Consider the following 21,853-nt stretch of genomic DNA (forward strand, 5'->3'; position numbering starts at 1 on the left):
GTCTTTTGAATGGGAGCCTTTCAAATCTCTGCCTGAGGACTTGGCCTGTCTTCTGCCAGTGAGCTTCCAGGTTCCTTGCCTGGTATTCATTCACCAACACCACCCTGAATTCTGTAGGAAGGTGTAGTTCAGGATATATAGTAGGATGACAGGTCAATTGCAAGAAGGGAAGGACAGGTTAGAACCGTCAGCTTACAAAACAGTTTTGTAGACATGCTCCAACGTCCAGCACAGGACCTGTGCAAATTCCACTGGCTTAAAGGCTGGGATTTGCAAACTTGAGGGGTGGGCTCTGAAAGTTGGCAGGACTACTTATAATTTTGTTTCATTTTTAAATTTTGTTATTTTTCATGTAATTATGGGGAGGGGGTAATTTTGAAGTAACAATATTTCTCTCAAACAAAAGAAAATGATCTGCAGTGTTTTTGTGGGTTGGTTTTTTTGTTTCCATTAGTAAAAGACCTATGGCACTGAAAAAGTGGTTTTCGTTTTGCTTTTTATTTGGGAGACGAAGTGGTGAGTGAATAAGCAGATGGGGCAGCCAAGAAGTGGGTACAGGGTTGAGGGGGTAAAGAGGGAATCCTGGCTATCAAAGAGGGTGCTTTGGAAATGACTTAAGAAATGGCATTCAGGCAAAGTGATGGCGAATGCAGAGAGATGCAAGCCAGGAGATGGGAGGAAGCTGGGGATGGGGGTGGGGGTGGGGGTGGGGGGGCCTGCAGACTCCACTGGACATCCTGCTAGACCACATACAGTCAAGAGAAGGAGACATTTTGCATTCCTGATCTAGCAAGACAGCTGGTGTTTCGGCAGTACCATGTCCTCAAATCATTTCCTACTCTCTAAAAGGTGAAATATTTCTTAACACATACACTTTGATTGCCTTCCTTGTTCTGCAGCAACCCCTTTGTGATGCCACAGATGTTGTGTATTGGGTACAGGAAAAGGAGTTAGGCCTAAGACCGTACTCACTTCTACCTGACTATAGACGAAGTACGTGCCGTCTGCCAGTACCTCCAGCTCGCCACTCCGGGTGTGCAGCTTAAACACTTTCGGGTTCATTGTTATGCGAGACCAGTCATTAAGAATTCCACCTGAAAGATCTCAGCATGAGAAAATGGCAGTCACTCAATAGTCGTCAAGAAAAGAAACATGAAAACAGCACAAACATGACAAGATCAAGTTAGGACATTTTATATAAAAGGTGGTGATTGGTTTAAACTGAGATGTCACATGAATGCCAAGACAGCAAGTTCAACAGGAGTCATCACCAGTCTGGGTAGGGACAGCCACACCCAAGAGGGAGCTATTAATCAACATCTGCCAAAATAAAGAAGAAAGATGAGTGCAAATGCCTAGTGGCTGTCAAGCTCTTGGTAACAGAAAGGAAGATTTTCACAAAATCCACTACAATCAGAGGTTAGAGAAATCTTAAGGCAGATTCTCTTAATTCTGGTGGGTGTCCACGTTTCTTGTACTGAAAAAGGAACGTGCAGCTGGCTTTGTTTTCCAAACTGTCCTCCTCTTCCTCGGATGCTGAGAGGACCATAACAATGACCACAGAATACGACTGTTGGGGCAGAGGGGATACAGAAGGAGGGACGCAGGTATGGAATAACTCGGAAGATGATCGGGTTCCACCCAGCCACTCCCATGCAGAGAGTGGGCAGAAGTTCAGAGGAAATCCCAAATGTGAAATGTCCCCTCCTTCGGTATCCTACGAAGGCTGCATTTACCCAGGGGCCACAGAATGTTAGAGAATGGAAGGAATGTGCTCTATCTCCAAGCCTTTCACTAGTCGATCTAAAGGTTGAAATTTGCAGTCTTCCGAACCGTGCAGTTGAGTCCACAACTCCACATATGTACAATCAAAATATGCACATTAGGGAAAGGGTGTACCAAAAATTCATAAAGCATGTATACTTTAAAAAATCACATTATGAAAAGGGCAATAAAAGCATGTATTAGAGATATAGGAATGTTTATACTTTTTTTGGGTTTTTTTGCTGAGTTGGTCTAAATGAAACTTGTGGCCAAGAGTTGTACAATGTGGCTGGTGCAGAGATACCATCCTGTGTCCCATCAGATGCCCCTGCTAAAGGAAAGCAGCCTTCTCTTGCAGCTCTGCAGCTAATAGACTGTCCTTGACTGCTATTGGAAAAAAAGTGCTCGCCTATCATTTGACCCACTGCAAGTATAAAACTGGGCATTAAAAAAACACAACAACTTAGTCTGAGTGAAGCCTTATTTGGGGGAGGGGGAGGCAGGGGAATGGAAGAATTGGGCTGATGGATGGGCTGTTCTCTAGTCCACCTTGCCCCGGGGCTTTTGGGTGGGGATAGAGAGGGGAATAGCGGTGTGTAGCAGCTGAGATGCCAGAGGCCGGGTTCTAGTTCTCCCCGCTAGCCACGGGCTCCCTGGGCGGCTTTGGGCCAGTCATGCTGGCTCAGGGTTGTTTGGGAAGAATCCTAGGAAGGAGCACTACGTACAACTCCTCCAGCTCCTGTACAAAAGGCGGGGATTGACGCTGCAATTGGGTGTTGTAATACTTCCTAAGAACCAGCAGGTACTGATCTGGTATTCCGTTCCTCATTTTCATTGCCTTTCTCAGTGCTCGGTCCTTCTTCAGTTAATTTATCCAATGCTCCCTCCGTCTCCTTCCCACTCCTCCCCTGCCCCTTTCGTAACATTTGTAATCTCTTATTTTGAAACAATACTCTTTCAATTTATGCTAGCACTAGATTTCTCCCACAAATTCCTCATTAATTAGCTCTCTTTTTCCACTCTTGATTTTTTCCAGCTGCTTGGGGAACCACTCACCCAGTCAGCTCTCATTATCAGTGATTTTGGCAGCAGACCTGAAAATCATCATTTGGGGAATACCGAGTCACAGCCAACTTCTCCAGGAAGTGCCTCCCCCAGAGAAGGCGGGCAAGGTGTTCCCCCCGGCCAGGCGAGCAGAAGGTGGAGCAACTGGACGTGACAGGCTGGGGTGTTGGCTGGGCTTGCTTTTCGGCTCTTTTTCTTGAGAGACAAAGTAAATAAATTGCAGAAGGGCTCATCCACACACCTCCCTGCCCCAACTGTTTTGAAGGACATTGAAGAAGGGGCCTTTATTTAATTAAACAGAACAATGACAAAATAAAAGAAGAAGAAGAAAAGAAAGAGGAGCCAAACAAAAACAAAAACAAAAAAATTTGAAGAGGCTAGGCCTTAATACACTTAATACATAAAATACATTTATGGCCCCAATTGCTCAGTGAAGACCTGATTTTGCATGTGACGTACAAACAATCTCTCTGCAAGCATTGGTTACAGATGGATGATTACAATGAAATAGGGTATCCTTTATTGAAACTGTTGTGTAGCACGTATGAGAAGCCCTTTTCTTTCTCTTATTTCTGAGGAAGACATCCTTACAACAGAGCCTCTGCTGAGGCAAGATGAAGCCAGGTCAAAGAGGTCAGGCAGGAAAGTGATGTTTGCCAGTGGAAAATGAAACTAGCATCCTGTACCCAAACATTTTTGTTAGGGGGGCTGTTCTGGGGTAAAATTAATCCATGGAGTGAATAAATTAACCTCTTTTTGCTGTTCCCACAACATACTTTCTGCTTGGGTCTTGACTCAGTTCTGAGCATTGTGGGAATATGGCCTGGGTCACTAAGAGGAGAGCCATGGGCCTCATTCAAATGGTGCTTGCAAGAGTTTTGCTGAGAGCCTTGAGGTGCTACAGAGGTTATCAGAGAACTCAAGTTGAAAGACCAAATAGGAAATAGAAAGGGTGGTCAGCCTGCACAAGGAAAAAGGGCTGCAGGTGACCTGGGCTTACCGGAAGCATCTCATCCCTCCCCGTAATAACCAGCCTCTCTCTTGTAGGGATGTGTATCATGGGATGGAATTGGGTTGAATCTTTTGGCCTGAGCCGCCTTCTAGAGAAATGAGCATTTTGCTTGCTTGGCATTCTCATTCCAAAGAGCAGAAGGAGAAAAAGTGCTAATGGGGAAGTTCTAGGTTTCTTGAACAATAGTCCAGATTCAGAAATGAATCAGGATGAGATACTCACCTTTCAGCTAAAAGCAGGCCAGGCTACTTCCTGAGCTGAAGATCTCATTGGGAAACCCAGGATGTGTCATGATAATAGTGTGGGGCCAGACCAAGATTCAAGGCCTCCCTTGGCCATGGAATTCAGTGGGTGACACTGGACCAGATAGTCTCTCTCAGCCAAACTCCCTTACAGGGTTGTTGTGGTAGGAATGGAGGAGGGAGCGGTAAGTACACTGCTTTGAGCTCTCAGAGATAAATCAAACAAGAAAAATAATAAAGAAGACAACCTGAACTGTACTGGGAAAATACCTTTTGGGTCAAGTCTGTGGGTTGCTGTTGAGTAAGGTGGGAAAACTTTGGGAAAACCTGATCGATGCAAGAATGAATGGCATCCCAAATGGGAATATTTCACATGGCAACTCTTTGTGTCCATTTTTAGTGGGGGTTTTTTGTCAGTGTCGTGGGCTGTGGCCCCAAAGTGTTACTTTATTACTTCTCTTCCTTTTTCTCTACAAAGAAACTTTCTACAGTATTTGCTAGAATATTTGCATATTTACACACTGTTTAGTTTCTCATTGCAGAATAATTCAGAAACCTTCAACACTGCCTGCCCACCTCAGTGAAGCCCTACAAAACTCAATGTGCTTTCAGGAAGATGAGTTGAAGGGGGCTCTCCATATGCTGCACAATCAACTGGAGAAGCAGACATTTGGGAAGAGTCAGAAGAGCTGCAGAAGCCCACCAGAGAAGTTCTGCCCCAAGAGCTGTGGAACTAGAATTTTAAGGGAGCATTCACAACTGAGAACCCCCCCCAAAGTAAGTTTGACTGCACATCAAGGTTTGTTTCAACAGTAGACACATGTAAAGCAAAAAAGCATCACCTTCGAGGCAAATGGGGTAGAAGAGGGACATGGAAGACACCAAAATAGGAAGCAAAGAGGCAACTTGATAGAAGTTACAAGTTGCTACTCTGAGGCCTGGAAGATTAAGGAGAAACTACATGGAACATCTGGGGCAAAATTAGATTTGCCACAATTAGAGGCAAAGAGCAGGTTGAGGCAGTGAAGATGTATGGCGATCATGAAAACAAAATACCTGGATTTACATGGTAACTAATTTTAATGAATTAGACACTAGAAAATGAAGTGGAAAGAAAAAAAAAGGATGATCAGGTGAGTCATATATGCTGTTGAAATGTTAAAATCAGAAACCTGGGAAATGCCCCATTCCTTTTTTTAACAGAAGCTAGGAAACTGACACTGTGAGCTGTGGGTCTTTGTTGTGGTTGAGTGCTTGGCATTCTTACCATTCTTGACTTGAATCGCAGACCCCTGTCCTTGGAGATGAACTACTGCTGGCTGCAAAACAGAAGAGAGCAGATTCAGATTAAAACAAGTGTAGCTTTCCAGTTTATAGCAATGACCAAGTGTATATCTTAAACATTTACAATATTGCTGGAAGAGACCATGAATTTTTGACCTCATGGAACTAAAGTGCATTCATTTCTATAAATAACTTATTTACTCATCAAGAATTTCCTAAATACCAAGCTATGAAAAATGATTGACACAAATTTGTGAAACTTACTTGAGCAAATAATATCTTTTAGCAAAGTAAGGTAAGAAAAAGATGATAAATCTAATCAGGTTGCCTGAATTTTATGCAAGGATGAATGGATGGATAAATAAAACATATCTGGCTAGAAAATTAGCATCTTTGCATTAAAAAGGAGGCAAGATTCATTTGTGACAAGGGTACCTGATGTTTTCCCACAGTGAAGTCCACTGACCTGTGAATCCCTAGGTCCTGCTCTTTCTGTTGTACCTGCAAAATAGAGTTTTTATATTAAGACTGATTCATCGATGGTTTTATATAACCAAGCTTTTTGAAAAGACTTCATCAAATCCCCCCATGGTTTTAGGATTTCATTGGCCTGGAAACGGAGTATTTGAACTATATCTATATCCTGGAAGAACACCTTCCATACCGTAACATTCTATTCTTCTATTCTGCAGTCCGAAAAAAACTATAGCTTTGCCACCTTCGTATAATCACTGCTTCCTCCCAACTCTAGTACAGAATACTTACACTACAGTTGCAGCTTCTCATTCCTGTTTATTCATTCCCATTTAGTAAAGCATTTGTCACTCTGAGTTATAGTCCAATGAGCCATAATTCAGAAAGTTCCCATATAATATCTGGTATTTCTTTTGACTACATAATCAAGATATCAAAAGAAAAATATCTTGCTTCACAATTTATACTCAATATTGTCAGAATAATGCAGTATTGTTATGTATTTATGGGCCTTTAAACTGGTTAGGAATGGTGTGTCATTTTGAAATTTCGCACTTTTTTCGGGGGGAGAAGGGAGAATGGAGAGAGATCTATCAGTCTTAGTTCTACAATGCATTTGGCATAATACCGGTTGATTGACTGATTACAGAAACACCCCACAGGACATTATGACGATCCTGATCCTCCTCCTCCTCCTCCTCCTCCTCCTCCTCCTCCTCCTCCTCCTCCTCCTCCTCAGTTTATGTCAAGTTGCAATACTCTTTTCTCACAGCTACATCAACCATCACATTTTGCTTTATACTTAAACCACAAGCAGCTTCAGTATAAACTCAGCAATAGTTGTGACTGTTCATCCAATGACAGATTTGCTGCTTCGTAAGGTGGAAAGTGACATAACTCAGACCTGCTCCAGTAAGTTCACTAATTCCCTGCTGCGTACTTCTGTGCAGAAAAGACAGCAAGGGCCAGGAGGTGGCCCAGGCAGGATCTGGGAAGATTCCTTTGCTCATCGTGAAATTCTTCATGGGCTACGTGGAGATCAGATGTGTAGTTTGGACAATCCTGCCCTATTTTGTTGCCCTTTGGGATGGGCCGGATTCCAGGCATTTTATGAGGTGCCCAAGACAGTTTCTCAAATTCTGTATGTGCCTACAAGCCCCCAAAGGTTGACAAGCCTTCTCTAGGCACATATTAGGGTGATGCTTGTGCTATTTTGCAGTAATCTTTCCTCTTTCTTACATGCATATTCTCCCTCCTGAGCACTTACCAGTTGGACCTTGCAACCCAGGGGGTCCCTGGGGGCCTGGAGGTCCTGGAGGTCCTGGGGGTCCCATCACTGTGGTGCCTGGAATGCCAGGGATCCCTGGAATTCCAGGGGGGCCCTGGGGTCCAGGTGGTCCAGGAGGGCCTTGGGGCCCAACAGGTCCTGGAGGGCCAGCTTTTTTGCCTGTGAAAATACAGGGTTACTTTTTCATGTGTATAAGCATGGTTCCCACACTTGCATATCTCTTGCCGCCTGAATATGAGTGCATTGGTTAACAGGACTGACACAATTATTTCTTCCAATACCCCATCAACATATAATTCTTCAAAAATAACCAGACATAATCTAGGAAGTGAACCCACTGACTGGGCAAACAGAAATTTGCCAGTGGACCAACAGAAGGAAGAGACAATGAAGAAAAAAGAGTGAATAGGGAAGGATTGTGCACTTGTCCATGAGAAGTGTAAAAGTCTGTTGGATAGCTGCTGACTGTGATGACTATATCCTAAGGGCTGTTGATTGATATTGCTTCCTGTTGAGTAAGCAGAGACTGTAAGAGGAATGTAAAGCATCAAGGCCCCAAGGAATGAATTCAGAGAGTGATCAATTTAATGGTGTACTTCATTGTGTGAGTTAATGAAGAACTCACACATGAGATAATAATAAAAAAATAATTAGATAAGAAATATAAGATATAAATATTATTTCAATAATAAGAAAAAGAAAAGTCTCATACAGAATTTACTAGAAGTAGCAAGATAAGTGGACTGGTCTCTGCACTCATTTTCTGCAATGCTTGTGACATTTTTTGCATTCCTGTCTGAGAGAAATCACATATATTTGCAAGCTTATGGCAGTCTTGAAAAAGAAAGGGGAAAAAAGGATTGGAACAATTAGTGGCCACTCTTCAGCTTATGGGAGAAGATAAAGATTTCTCAGATCAAAGAAAGCAGATGCTTTCACAAGAGCTGAGAGAAGAAGAGAATCAAACGAAGTAGCAAGCACAGCAGATGACAGTGACTACCAGAAGCAACAGACACAGAAGATATTCTGTAGTACTTGGAACTCAGATCCAGCTTGCAAACAAAAAAATTATAGATGGCAATCAGAAAATGGGGGGGGGGCAGTGGTAACTGAATGCTGGCCTTGTGAAGCTGGTAAGGCTGCTTGTGATCCTCCCTGTGCCCCCTGCAATGCTACGAACCTGGCCTCCGATTCAGGTGGTGTTACTGATGCCCTGGTTTGCTGGGGTGCTTTTCCTGGAGAGAGAGATTTGGGGCAGTGTCCTGAAGAGGACACAGAGGGACTCAGGGTGGGACAGGCAGTGCCAGGCTGGGAGGAACTTGTGGCACCTGTAGATCTATATTGCCCACTCAGAGCTCTGTCCTCTGGACTGGGGCTGGATGAAGGCCCATTGGCCCCCTGCTTTGCTCTCAGGGACTGGCAGCTTGATTGCCCAATATTCACTTTCTGTTCTCCTACTGGGTGGGGGAGGGCTATAGTTTGATAGTGCATGTTAGGGGCTATCATAGCAGTTTGCCCCCCCCCCCCGCAGCTGAGTGCCAGGAGGCAGGTGTGGTCTGTGGGAGGGGTTCTGCTGGGAGGCCTGGGTATGTAGGGTGTTTAGGAGAGTGACTGTTGTAGACGTTTGGGTGGGTGTGGTGGGTTAGTGGAGTGAATGGATGCCTTGGCCTGGGAGGAAGAAGCAAGGGTAGGAGGGCTCCGGGTGGAGGAGAGGGGGTAGGCAAGAACATTGGAACTGTGACAGGCAGCGGGGAGAAATAGTGGGATCCTGAGGGCAGGCCTCACTCAGGGACATCGGGCTCACTGGCTGACAGCAACCCCAATATCCAGCCCTGAATATCTGCCCCTGAGGCCAGGTGACCCTGGACTCCAGCTATTGCTGTTAGATATTGTGTAACAGTAGATATTGTGCAATGAAACTGCATTTATCTACAATTCGATTTTGGATGAGGCAGCCAACCTGACCTGTGTTACTGAAACTTGGGTGGGCCTGGAGGGGGTTGTTCCCCTCTTGGAATGTGCCCATCTAGGTTTTGGGTTGCAGTTGTCATCCATGTGTTGTTCAGAGGCTTTACTCTGCAGATAATCAGATGTGAGGCTCTTTGGTTGAAGTTGAGCCCTAAGAAAGAGTTCGGTTCGCTGGTGTGCCATTTTCCCTGCTGCCCAGCATCACCCCAGCTGAGCTGCTTATTCCATTGCTGGGCTGGCAATAGAGACCCCAAGGCTGCTGGTTGTAGGGGATTTCAATTTGCCACCTGGTAAAGTTGAATTTTGGGCAGCTCAGGAGTTTGTGGCCATCATGGCAACTATGGACCTGTTCCGAGTCATTGTAGGCTTGATGCATATTGGGGATCACACTCTAGAGCTAGTTTTTGTTTTGAGGCAATTACAACATGATCTGATTTCAGAGGACATTCTCATCCATCTTACCATGGTCAGAACACTCTTCGATTGCTTTTTGGTTTGCTGATGTCACCCCACCTTGCAGGGGGATAGGGACTATTATATTAGCCCACCCCAGGCACCTCATGGACCTGGCTGGATATCAGAAGGGGCTAGAGTTTTCCCTGAAGATTTGGTGGGCAGTCTAGTTGGTGCCTTGGTCACAGCCTGGAATAAGGGAGTGGCAGAGGCCTTAGACTGGATTGTTCCTATGCGGCCATTCCGTGTGCTGATCCCAGGGTGTACCTTGTTTTCTGAGCAGCTTTGGAAAATGAAGTTGCCCATACAATGGTGTCTGCCTCTCTGAGGAAGAATCTGGCAGCATAGGCAAGTTGCACTAGTTACCAGTTGGCTCTTGGTTGCAATTCAAGGTGCTGGTTATTGCCTATAAAGCTGTTAGCATACAATTTGGTTACTTGAGGGACTCCAAATGTTTCCGCCCATCCAGTGAGGTTAAGCAGACTTTGGGTCCTGTTGATAAAACAATGTCATCTTGTGGGATGCAGGAGGCATGGCTTCTCTGTTGTGGTACCTGTCCTTTGGAATGATATCCCCCAGAGATTCATCTTGCTTCCACTTTAGTGACTCTCCAAAAATAATTAAAAACCTGGTTGTTCTCCCAGACCTATGGTTTTGTTTTGGGTTTTTGTGATATTATGTTAGCCTTCCAGTTGGCTATGTTCTTGGATATTTACTTTTTTCTATTTATTTTTAATTGTGAGCTGCCCAGAATCACGGAGGAGTCAGGCAGCCTGAAAGAGATTTGGTTTCTAGGTTTATGTCTGAGTTAGCACAAGATGCATTATACTTCATTAAAACTGGTAAAAGTATGTTTGCATAAAGTGTGGCATTTCATCAAGAGGGCTTTAAACTGAATATTGGATGTCTGGAAATAAACAAAGAAAAGACCCTGAAGCAAGGAACTTGGATAAAGACTCCACATTACAAGGAAAGGAGAGCATTGAAATAATGGGGCTTATCAAACCATTCAGTGGAAAAGCTAGAAGGAACATGGGCTCATGAAATCCATGGCCTCCACTGTCTACATTGCAATGATTTGAGTGTGGGTAATAAATAAAATGAGTTTGAAATCATAGTATAGGGAGACAGATATGATTTATAACCAAAATCTGCTAGGATGATTCCTATGACTGGAATTTAACAATGAAAAAGCATTTTCAAAAGGAAGAGAAATGTTAGAAAGGGTGGAGATTAGATGTATCCATGCCTTCTTACAAATTCAGGTGAATGAACTTGATGGTATCATAGACAGCATCTGAATGAAAGCAAGTGGGGTAACAAATAAAACCAATGCTGTGTCTACAATCATCTGTCCAAACAAGATCTGGATGAAGCTTCCAAAAATAAACTGTAAATCTTTCAAAAGAGCAGGCAGTAAGGAAGGAACTACAGTGGGGCAAAAAAGTATTTAGTCAGCCACCAATTGTGCAAGTTCTCCCACTTAAAAAGATGAGAGAGGCCTGTAATTTTCATCATAGGTATACCTCAACTATGAGAGACAAAATGAGAAAAAAAATCCAGAAAATCACATTGTCTGATTTTTAAAGAATTTATTTGCAAATCATGGTGGAAAATAAGTATTTGGTCACCTACAAACAAGCAAGATGTCTGGCTCTCACAGACCTATAACTACTTCTTTAAGAGGCTCCTCTTTCCTCCACTCGTTGCCTGTAGTAATGGCACCTGTTTGACCTTGTTATCAGTATAAAAGACACCTGTCCACAACCTCAAACAGTCACACTCCAAACTCCACTATGGCCAGGACCAAAGAGCTGTCGAAGGACACCAGAAACAAAATTGTAGACCTGCACCAGGCTGGGAAGACTGAATCTGCAATAGGCAGGCAGCTTGGTGTGAAGAAATCAAGTGTGGGAGCAATAATTAGAAAATGGAAGACATACAAGACCACTGATAATCTCCCTTGATCTGGGGCTCCACGCAAGATCTCAGCCCGTGGGGTCAAAATGATCACAAGAACGGTGAGCAAAAATCCCAGAACCACACAGGGGGACCTAGTGAATGACCTGCAGAGAGCTGGGACCAAAGTAACAAAGGCTACCATCAGTAACACACTACGCCGCCAGGGACTCAAATCCTGCAGTGCCAGATGTGTCCCCCTGCTTAAGCCAGTACATGTCTGGGCCCGTCTGAAGTTTGCTAGAGAGCATTTGGATGATCCAGAAGAGGATTGGGAGAATGTCATATGGTCAGATGAAACCAAAGTAGAATGTTTTGGTCTAAACTCAACTCGTTGTGTTTGGAGGAGAGAGAATGCTGAGTTGCATCCAAAGAACACCATACCTACTGTGAAGCATGGGGATGAAAACATCATGCTTTGGGGCTGTTTTTCTGCAAAGGGACCAGGATGACTGATCTGTGTAAAGGAAAGAATGAATGAATGGGGCCATGTATCATGAGATTTTGAGTGAACACCTCCTTCCATCAGCAAGGGCATTGAAGATGAAACGTGGCTGGGCCTTTCAGCATGACAATGATCCCAAACACACTGCCCGGGCAACGAAGGAGTGGCTTCGTAAGAAGCATTTCAAGGTCCTGGAGCCAGTCTCCAGATCTCAACCCCATGGAAAACCTTTGGAGGGAGTTGAAAGTCCGTGTTGCCCAGTGACAGCCCCAAAACATCACTGCTGTAGAGGAGATCTGCATGGAGGAATGGGCCAAAATACCTGCAACAGTGTGTGAAAACCTTGTGAAGACTTACAGAAAACATTTGACCTCTGTCATTGCCAACAGAGGATATATAACAAAGTATTGAGATGAACTTTTGATATTGACCAAATACGTATTTTCCACCATGATTTGCAAATAAATTCTTTAAAAATCAGACAATGTGATTATCTGGATTTTTTTCCCCATTTTGTCTCTCATAGTTGAGGTGATGAAAATTACAGGCCTCTCTCATCTTTTTAAGTGGGAGAACTTGCACAATTGGTGGCTGACTAAATACTTTTTTGCCCCACTGTAAATACCCCGCCAGCTACTGGGAGACAATTCTGGCTGACAACTTTCTTCTTCAAAGGCTGGACAAAGGGACCAAAAGAAACAGCTGTCCTTGACTTCAGACTAAGCAATATGGAAGATGTAGCTGAAGAACTATGGTATATGTGATTGTGCAATGTGAAGTTCTTGATTTTAAGAGAAATTAAAACCACGTGTAGTCAAAATACCTTTTCTCGACTTCAGAAAAGTAGATTTTAATAAATTAAGAGCACTGATACATATGGCAGGAGAAGCCAATGCCCAAAGGAACTTGAGAAGGGAGAGCTTAAAAAAGAAGATACTAAAAGCACAATTGCTGACAACTTTAATGAGAAAAAAGGAGGCCAGCTTAGGAAATGTTCCATGGTTAATAATACCAGAAGCTATTAAGAGCAAGAAAGGATAGCAGAGTGGCACTTCCTCTGTCTCTCTTGACTAATACAGGTCATCCTTCAGAGTAATCAAGGCCAGTTTAATCCCATATTGCCCAGAATCCAAATGGGAACGGATTGAAGTAAGAAGGTTTCTGCCGCAGTGCCTACCACTGGATCACCGCTATCTTCTAGGTCTGCTGAGTGACGGCTAACGGTCAAGAGAGCAGGTGGGAAACAAACTGCAACAAGCAACTTGTCTATATGGTTAAGCTACAAAAGCTAAAGTGTATCACACAAACTAAACAAGAATTTACATTTGACATTTAGACATGTACAATGGCAGCATTCATATCATTATAAAGATGAACTATTTTATTTTTGAAGAGTCCTGCAAATTTGTCAAAGCAAATTTCTCAGTTGTAAAGCATGTACTGTTCTATCAGATGGCTACTGGAGGAAGCAAATCCTCTTTGCTGAACTCATGGCCATGCAACAGCTGTGGTTAGGCACTCCTAACACACATTCCAGAACAGTGAAGTGGACACTCAAAAGACCAACTCTATCTTGCCAGTCCACTGTTAGACTAGGAGCTTGAGAAGATCCCCAGCTCTAGCTCTTTGAAGAGGTAATGTGCCCCCTCAGTCTTCTCTTCTCAAAGCAAAGCATACTGACTTCTCTTAATCTCTACTTGCTCCAGTTACCTGAACAAGTATCTTTTTAATAATAGTGTGGAATAATAATAATAATAATAATAATAATCAACAAGATATTTGATAAGATATATGATATGATATGATAAGATCAATGGCACAATGGAAGACATAGTTGCTGGTCACTGGTGATAGCCTGGGAGAGGTTAACATCAAGAGAGGAATCTTTCAAGGAGACTCACTATCACCACTACCGTTTGTCATTGCACTGATTCCTCTGTCAGCAATACTGAACAAGTCAGGCCATGGCTATCAAACATCAAAAACATCTGCCAGGCTATCCCACCTCCTTTACATGGATGATCTGAAGCTGTATGGAAAAACACCATCTGAACTGGAATTGCTGCTCAACACTGTCCGAATATACAGCCAAGATATTGCAATGGAGTTTGGACTGGACAAATGTGCCACCCTGACCATCAACAAGGGAAAAATAGTGAAAACTTAAGAAATCAAGATGCCCTTTGGAAATAACATCAAGAATCTGGATGAAGAAGATCATTACAAATACCTGGGCATCCTTCAAGCTGACAACTTCAAGCACATTGAAGTCAAGAAGAAGGTTAGGAGTGAATACATAATGAGAGTGAAAAAGATTTTAAAGTCCAAAGTCAGTGGAGGAAATACCATCAAGGCAAGGCAATTAACACCTGGGCAATTCCAGTCATCATATACACAGCTGGAATAGTGGACTAGACTCAAGCAGAACTAGAAGCCCTGGATAGGAAGACCAGAAAAATAGTGACAATGAATCATGCCCTTCATCCATGCAGTGACATTGACAGACTCTACTTACCAAGGAGCATTGATGGGCGTGGAATGTTGCAAGTACACCAGACAGTTAAAAAGAAAAAAGGGCATTGGAAGAATATCTGAAGGACAGTGAAGGAGATGCAGTGAAACTAGTACACCATGAAGGCTTACTGAACACCAGAGAGACCAAACTAGCCAAATGAAAGACTAGAAAGACCAAATGAAGAATAGAAAAGAGACATGGCAAGGCAAGGCAAAATATTACATGGCCAGTACACAAAAAGACTAGCAGGCAAAACAGATATCAACAAGACCTGGCAATGGCTAAGAGCAGGAAAGTTGAAGAAAGAGACCAAGGGGCTAATTCTGGTTGCACAAGACCAAGCCTTAAGAACAAATGCATATAAAACCAGAATTGAGAAGACAACAACAGACAGCAAATTCCACCTCTACAAAGAAGCTGAAGAAACAGGGCACCACCTAGTTATCTGCTGCAAGAAGATTGCAGAGACTGACTACAAACAATGACATGACAAAGTAGCAACAATGGTCATTGGAATATCTGCACGCCTGCAAGCAAGAACTGGTGGGACTACAAAACAGACAAAATAATAGAAATTGAAGAAGCTAAAGTGCTGTGGGACTTTAGAATTCAAACAGACAAGCACCTGCCACACAACACCCCAGACTTAACCATTGTTGATAAGAAAGACAAAAAAGTCTAGATAGTGGACATTGCAATACCTGGAGACAGCAGAATAGAAGAGAAAAAACTGGAGAAAATCACAAAATATAAAGACCTGCAAACAGAAGTAGAACGACTGTGGCAAAGGAAAGCAAAGACAGTACCAATAGTAATAGGCACCTTGGGTGCAATCCCTAAACATCTGGAGCACCATTGAAGACCATCAGCATTGACAAAATCACCATCAGTCAATTGCAAAAGGCAGCTTTACTTGAAACAGCTTATATCCTGTGACGATACCTTTAACAGCATCAAACAACAACATCTGCCTTTCCCAGGTCCTTGGGAAGGACTTGATAGATGAACAAAAATGCCACATCCAGCCTAAACATCTGGCTGACTGTGTGACCAATCATAATAATTGCCTTCAAGTCAGTTTTTGACTCCTGGCGACTGCCTGGACAATCCCTGCAGTTTTCTTGGCAAGATTTTTGGAAGTGGGTAGTCATTGCCTCCTTCCTAGGGCTGAGTGGGAGGGACTGGCCCAAGATCACTTAGCTGGCTTTGTGCCTAAGGCTGGACTAGAACTCACAGTCTCCCAGTTTCTAGCCTGATGCCTTAACCACTACATCAAACTGTCTCTCCAAGTGTGGAATTAACTCTTCATGTAATTTAGAAATTTTATTTCTACTGATACAGCCTAAAATTGTGTTTGCATTTTTTCCAACTGTGTTTCATAACTGATATATATATTCAGCTTGTGATCAACTAGAATTCCTTTTTACAAGTACTAGCCAAACCAGCATCCCCCATCTAGGCCTATGAGTCTAACCTACCTAATTTTAACCTAACCAAGATTGTTTTGAGTTTTGCTTGAATTTTGCTGGCAGCCAGTAGGCTTCTGGGCCCAAATCAAAGCATCTATAAAGCCCAAGATGACATGGGACTGCCTTGCTGGGTATGAGTCCCACCATTCCACTTGGAACATTAAGGGAATTCAGGAAGTCAAGGAGTTGTGAGCTAGGAAGCAGGTCTTCTGAGAAGTAGCTGCCATGTTACAGGAATGCACTCCCTCTGGTTCCCTACTTGCATTCAAGAAGAATTTTACAACAGTCTTATTTCAGCAGGCCTATTTTTTTATTATTGCTTTTGTTGTTGTTTTTATTTTACTGATATATTGTTATCAATTAATTTTGAGACATTCTATATTGATTTCCTTATGTGTAGTCAGCCAGTCTAAAAAAGCTGTAAGTAATAAGTAAATAAATTACTGTTCAACCCATGTTTATCTAATCAGAAGGGCATGAAGTACTTTGTAAAATTTTTGCTGAGATCAAGATACATTATGTCCACAGTATTCCTACAATCTACTAAGAAAGTTACCCAAACCTAACATTCATTGTTTACAAATGCTGACTTCTTGTAATCATCACATTGTTTTAAGATGCCTGCAGAGGCAATGTTTTGATTTGCTCTGGAGTCCTTCCAGATATTGATATCAGACTGTTTGCAGTTCCCTTTTTAAAAAGACTGGAATATCGTTTACCTTTCTTCAGTCATCTGGTACTTTATAGCTTTCATCCAGAATTTCTCAAGGATGTTACATAAACATTTGGCCAGACTATCAGCAAGTTGCTTCAATACCATAAAATAATGAAGAGAGATTCAACTTGCCCCAGCTTGTCTGGAAAACCAGATACCGAACGCGATGATAGTTTTAAATTAACTAACTGAAAAAATGTTATAAGAGCTGCAGCATCAAGATAAACTAAACAGCCTGCATACTACCTGAAACCCGAATCTTTGGATCTATTAGTCTTGCTTACAATCATGACAGCGCTGCTGAGCAGCAGTTCTGGAAGACCCCAGAAGACTGCATTGGACCGAAGTGAGATTTGCTCTGCATGCTTTTTGGGTATACCATTGTCTGGACTAGCCTGCACAAGTGTTGGTAGAAAAAGTCATGGAATGGTTGTTCATAGTTATAGAGCTGGTAGGGTTCTGCTTGGCAGGTTCAGGCAAGATGGGCATGGATGCCTCCTCTTTCACACCCAGTGACAGGCTGAAAGGATCCCCCACAGGCAGCACTCACCTTCATTGCTCTGGCCAGGCAGCCCTCAGGGATCACATGTCATGAGAGCTATTTTTATTTCTGTTCTTAACTCCTATGCCTGAGGAACAATATGTGGATCTGGAAGCCAAGTTTCCTTGGGCTTATCTGATTGAATCATGGCAGTTCCGTTATTTTTTCTTCCATCTACGCGAAGCCCAATCCCAATGAGTGCAATACTGTCTTGCTATCAAGTAAGAACGCATGGTGCTGCAGCCACAAACTTACTTTTTAAAAAAGGCATGAGCAGCAGAAGATTTCTCCATGCAAAGCAAACCGAAGTCATCCTCCTTTCAGGATCAGTGGTCGTGCCTCTTCAGGCCTGGGCTGGCTGCTGGCCAAGCCTTCGTCCGATCTGCCTCTCAGCTGTCCTGCCTCTGGTTTGAAGCTATCCTTGAGCTTCATTAAATCTTATACTCATTTATTATAAAATTCCTCTGGTTGCTGTCTTCCTAGACTTAACATAGGATGAGATGTATACCTAAGTCAGATTTCACCAGGCCCCCACAAAAACCAGGGGGAAGACATGCTCCAGCTGTTTTTGTTAATCCTTCCCAGAGGCCTTTCTGCTGCTAAATTAGCTGCTACTTCAGGTATAACACAATTACATGTAATCCGGAGCGGCACGTGCAGGCAAGTTCCGGCTCGTGGACACCAGGTTTCCATCCAAGTGAGGTGCCTGCTGAGAAAACTAGCCAAAACCTCTCTGCTGCTGTGCAGTCTGGCACGAAACGGCTACCCTCGCCTGGCCTTCCTGCAAGTCCCTGGAGGACCTCCCCTTGCCTTGAGCTTTTCCAGGGAAGGAGAGCCAGAACTTGCTCACAGCTGTGTGCTGCAGAGCAACAGCTGCTCTCTGCCCATCTCTGTCAAGACCTTCAAAAGCAGCCTGGCCCAAGGGGGTGAAAATCTCTTCAGGGTGTCAGCTCTTCAAGATAGACCAGACTAGGAAACCAATGCCATGTAGGTATTGGTAAAGTTAATATTGTAAAGCTATTGTAAAACTATTGTAACAGAATCTTGCAAGTCTCAATGTGCTTTGTCCTTCCCTCCCTTTATCTCTGGGTGAACCAGGGAGGGGCTTGCTCTGAGATGTTTCCTCACATTACATTCTTGCCCAGGGCTCAGAGCCCTTTTATCTGGCCATTGCCTTGGTAGCAGCTCTTCCTCCTGTCCTTCCAGGCCATTCCCTCTCCCTGTACACAGGGGAGCAGCAGTGGATCAGAAAGTCAATTGGACACTCCGTGGATATGATGTAGGATAGCCGCTTTCCGACCCACTGCTGCTCCCCTGTGTACAGGGCAGAGGGAACAGCCTGGAAGGCCAGAGACTATCCTACATCATGTCCACAGGGCAAGTACTCTGTGGTGGTACCTACTCTGGGGAACCGCATCCTCCAGAAATTCAGATGGCCCCAACCCTCTTAGCCTTTTGCAAGGCATTAAAGACCTGGATGTTCCCCCAGCCGTTTGGGCCAGAAGATTAAGTGAGTTCTGCCAATTAATGTTGTTTTGTTTTAAGTTGGAATTGTGGTTTGTGACCTTGGGCATTATGATTTGGATTGTTTAACATAACTTTGTAGGCCACTCAGAGTCTCTGCCATGAGATAGGCAGCCATCTAAATCTCATAAATAAATACAAACTTATTGGATTTTGGATGGATGGCGAAGCTTAAAATTGTTATGGGCCATGTCATATGTGTGTTTATGTGTGTGCATAGAAATAGAAAGACAAGCTTACCTTTCTTCTTTTTAGAAGGGCTTGTGCCTACAAAAGAAAAATACATATATATTTCTGTTGTCTGAAACTATGTCCCATATCCACTAACATTTGATGAATGAAGAATAAAAATCCAACATCCCATCCCTGCAAAGCATATTCAATATAGAAACATGAAGAACTAAAAAGCCTAGTTTTATAATTATAAATTACATTTATAATTATATTCTGGCGTTCAGTGCAAAGGCTGCTGATAAAAAACTTGATGGATCTCTTAGTATCTCAAGTGCACACATTTCAAATTGAGTTCCCAATAGAACAGCCTATCATTCTGTCAGGTTGCTTCAAGCGGATGCTCTTCCAAAAAAGTGGATTGCAGTTGAGTTCATTTTACTTTCATAAAAACCTAGGGTTGGAAGAGACATTGGAGGTCTTCTAGTCCAATCCCCTGCCCAGAGCAGGAATCTTCAGCCCCTCCATACAAATGGCTCTCCAACCTTTGCTAGAAAACCTTCAGTGATGGAGCCCCCATGACTCCAGGAGGCAGGCTGGTCCTCTGCTTCAGAGCATTCATCATCAGCTCGACACAGTTTTGTTTTGTTTTTACAGGTTCACTAATGAACCAGTGAAAGTCTCCCCCTTTTACCTTGACATACTCCCAACCATTTTCCACTCTACTAGGTCCTCCCTCCTCATTCTACTATCATGATGCTTCCTATTGAAGGAAAGCCAAAATTGGATCTTGTAATACTAATGGATTGAAGAGAGGGATAGAAAGAAGTGGGAAAAAGGTTTGGTTCTCTGCAAGACGATTCACAGTTACATTAAATCAAAGTTAACATGATTGATGGCTTTGTATTATGTGCAAGCAGAGGCACTATCTTCATGCCTAAGTTCTAAAAGGAACAAACTAACAATGGAATTAAACTAAGTGCAAATGTATTAGAATGAAAAAAGAAAGGCTTTAGGAAGACAAGACTAGAAAGTTGGAAGAAGGGCTAGAAGGATAAGAGACAGGAAGCACATGAGACAAGAGGGCACAGGCTTTCCTCTCTCCCTAGTCCAGATCCTTCTGGCCCTCTCTGGCAGGCGGGGCCCCTCCCCTCATGGCCCCTTTGCTCTGGGACATTCACAGCCTGATCGGTCCGCCTAGAGCTACCACACCTTTTTGGGCGGATTATGTAAATGCCACAAATGAAAAAAGACATACTTGGTTTAAGATCTGTTTCCACCACCACCCTTGCTTTTGAATCTGCAGAACCCTGAGGGCAGAACCCCCTGCGTGTGTGTGTGCACACATGGGTGCGCACATGTGTAAAATCAACTGCCACTTAGTGCTGCATCCAGGAGAGACTCCGCCGTGGCATGCATCAGAGAGAAGCTCCATCCTGGGTGCCCCTTGTGAAGAACAATCAAAGAGACTGTCTTTCAACCATCAAAGCTCAAGGCAGCTTCAGCTTTCCAGCCACATGCCTGCAAAGAGGCAGAAGCTGCATCCATCTTGGATCCAGCCCCGTGAACCTCTGTCAGCAGGCCAGCCAATCCTCTTCCTAGATCTGTTGCTGTGGCCAAGGAGGACCCAACCAAAGCCAGGTGCTGGAGAAGAGGCACCGGGGAGGGATCACGCCTGAGGAACTGCAACAACTGTGGTCTGCTCCAGGACCAGCTGTACAACTGCCCACATCAAGGTAGGTCATACTGCAAAGCCTTCTTTGTGGATGCCCAATTGAACATGGAGCAAAATCTTCTAATCTATGATCCTGGGAAACAGCATGTAACAAGCTATTTTGAGCAGTGAGTGCCCATCTTTAAAGACCTATGAAATGCTTCCTTCAACATCAGTGGTTCCCACATTGCCAGGAATGTATAAATGCTTTGCAGCCAAGGATGTTTGCAACCAAATTAATATGGGAGTGGATGGGAGGAATGCTATCTACAAGAATCGAACCAGACAGTTTTGAACATTGCTACACAGGAGTTATTCAGAAAGTGATACTTTATTTCCATGCTTTTCTCCCCCATTCCAAGGACCGGATTCCCCTCTATACACAATAGGACATCTCTGTCCCTCTAGGTTCCCATACAATGATCTGCAATGTGGACTGTTACAGGGTTCACAGATACTGTTTGGCTGTAATGTGGTTTGTTTGGGGTTGCCAGAGTGTGATGTCACAAAGAAGGGAACAAACCACATTGTGGCTTACTGTGATATATGAACCTAGCTGTTGGGGTTTATAATTGTGCTTTATAGCTTAGGGTTATATGTGAAACCAAACTGACTAGTTTTATTCAACTGTTAAAAACAGACCATGGCATACTACAATGCGTAAACCAAGCCTGTGTTTAGAAATCACACGGAGAATCCCTTCCTCTAGTTATATGAGCTTTTGCACCCAGCTTACTCTCCCTTAAGCTATCACTCACGTTCCTCAGCCAAGACCATCTGTGAGTCATTTAAATGCCTGGAGACTCCAGGTAGATGAAAATGCATATCTGCATGAAATGTTCACACCCCACTTTGCTTTCTTGGCTGCCTGAAGCCCCTGAACCTCTTGGGGTGGCCCAGAGACCATGTGCTAACTGTGCACCCACATTTCATTTCATGCCATTTTGAGACCGGAAACAGGCAGGTACTTACGAGCAATTTTTAAAAGAAGAAGAAGAAAGCCTCCTGGGAAAAACAATGCCCCCAAACCAATCAGCAAGGCTTCTGGCCGCCAGATTGCTCCTCTCTGGCACCAGGACAAGACCGCATTTGTTCGGCCCCAGTAGCACTGTAAGTAGTTGAGCTGAAAGGGATCCAGCGTTACTAGTGGACAGGTAAAGAGAGCAGAGATGCAACGGCACATTCAGAGCCTGTCTTTCCCCCAAGAAGCTCACAGGGTTAAAAAATGGTTTCCTCTGACATCTTGTAAT

The 21,853-nt window shown here is 43.6% G+C and overlaps 1 protein-coding gene across 5 annotated transcripts in view; it reads right to left on the reverse strand.

Annotated features, from left to right (window-relative positions):
- The window catches only part of EDA (ectodysplasin A), a 109,467-nt gene that overhangs the window by 2,947 nt on the left and 84,667 nt on the right, over nucleotides 1–21,853 (reverse strand). The window contains exons 3-7 of one of the 5 annotated variants that reach the window (XM_088129263.1): nucleotides 18,959–18,985; nucleotides 7,109–7,288; nucleotides 5,834–5,868; nucleotides 5,351–5,402; nucleotides 979–1,094 (exon numbers count right to left, since the gene is read on the reverse strand). In XM_088129263.1, coding sequence (XP_087985389.1) covers nucleotides 979–1,094; nucleotides 5,351–5,402; nucleotides 5,834–5,868; nucleotides 7,109–7,288; nucleotides 18,959–18,985 — 410 coding nt within the window. Of the gene's footprint in view, nucleotides 1–972; nucleotides 1,104–5,350; nucleotides 5,403–5,833; nucleotides 5,869–7,108; nucleotides 7,289–18,958; nucleotides 18,986–21,853 lie in introns of all 5 variants that reach the window. The other 4 variants (XM_088129262.1, XM_088129261.1, XM_088129260.1 and 1 more) reach the window with 4 other exon arrangements.

Source organism: Python bivittatus, unplaced genomic scaffold, assembly GCF_059951505.1.
Source record: "Python bivittatus isolate LINGU-HERP-01145 unplaced genomic scaffold, Pbiv_v1 ctg000790_np1212, whole genome shotgun sequence".
Taxonomy (NCBI): Eukaryota; Metazoa; Chordata; class Lepidosauria; order Squamata; family Pythonidae; genus Python; species Python bivittatus.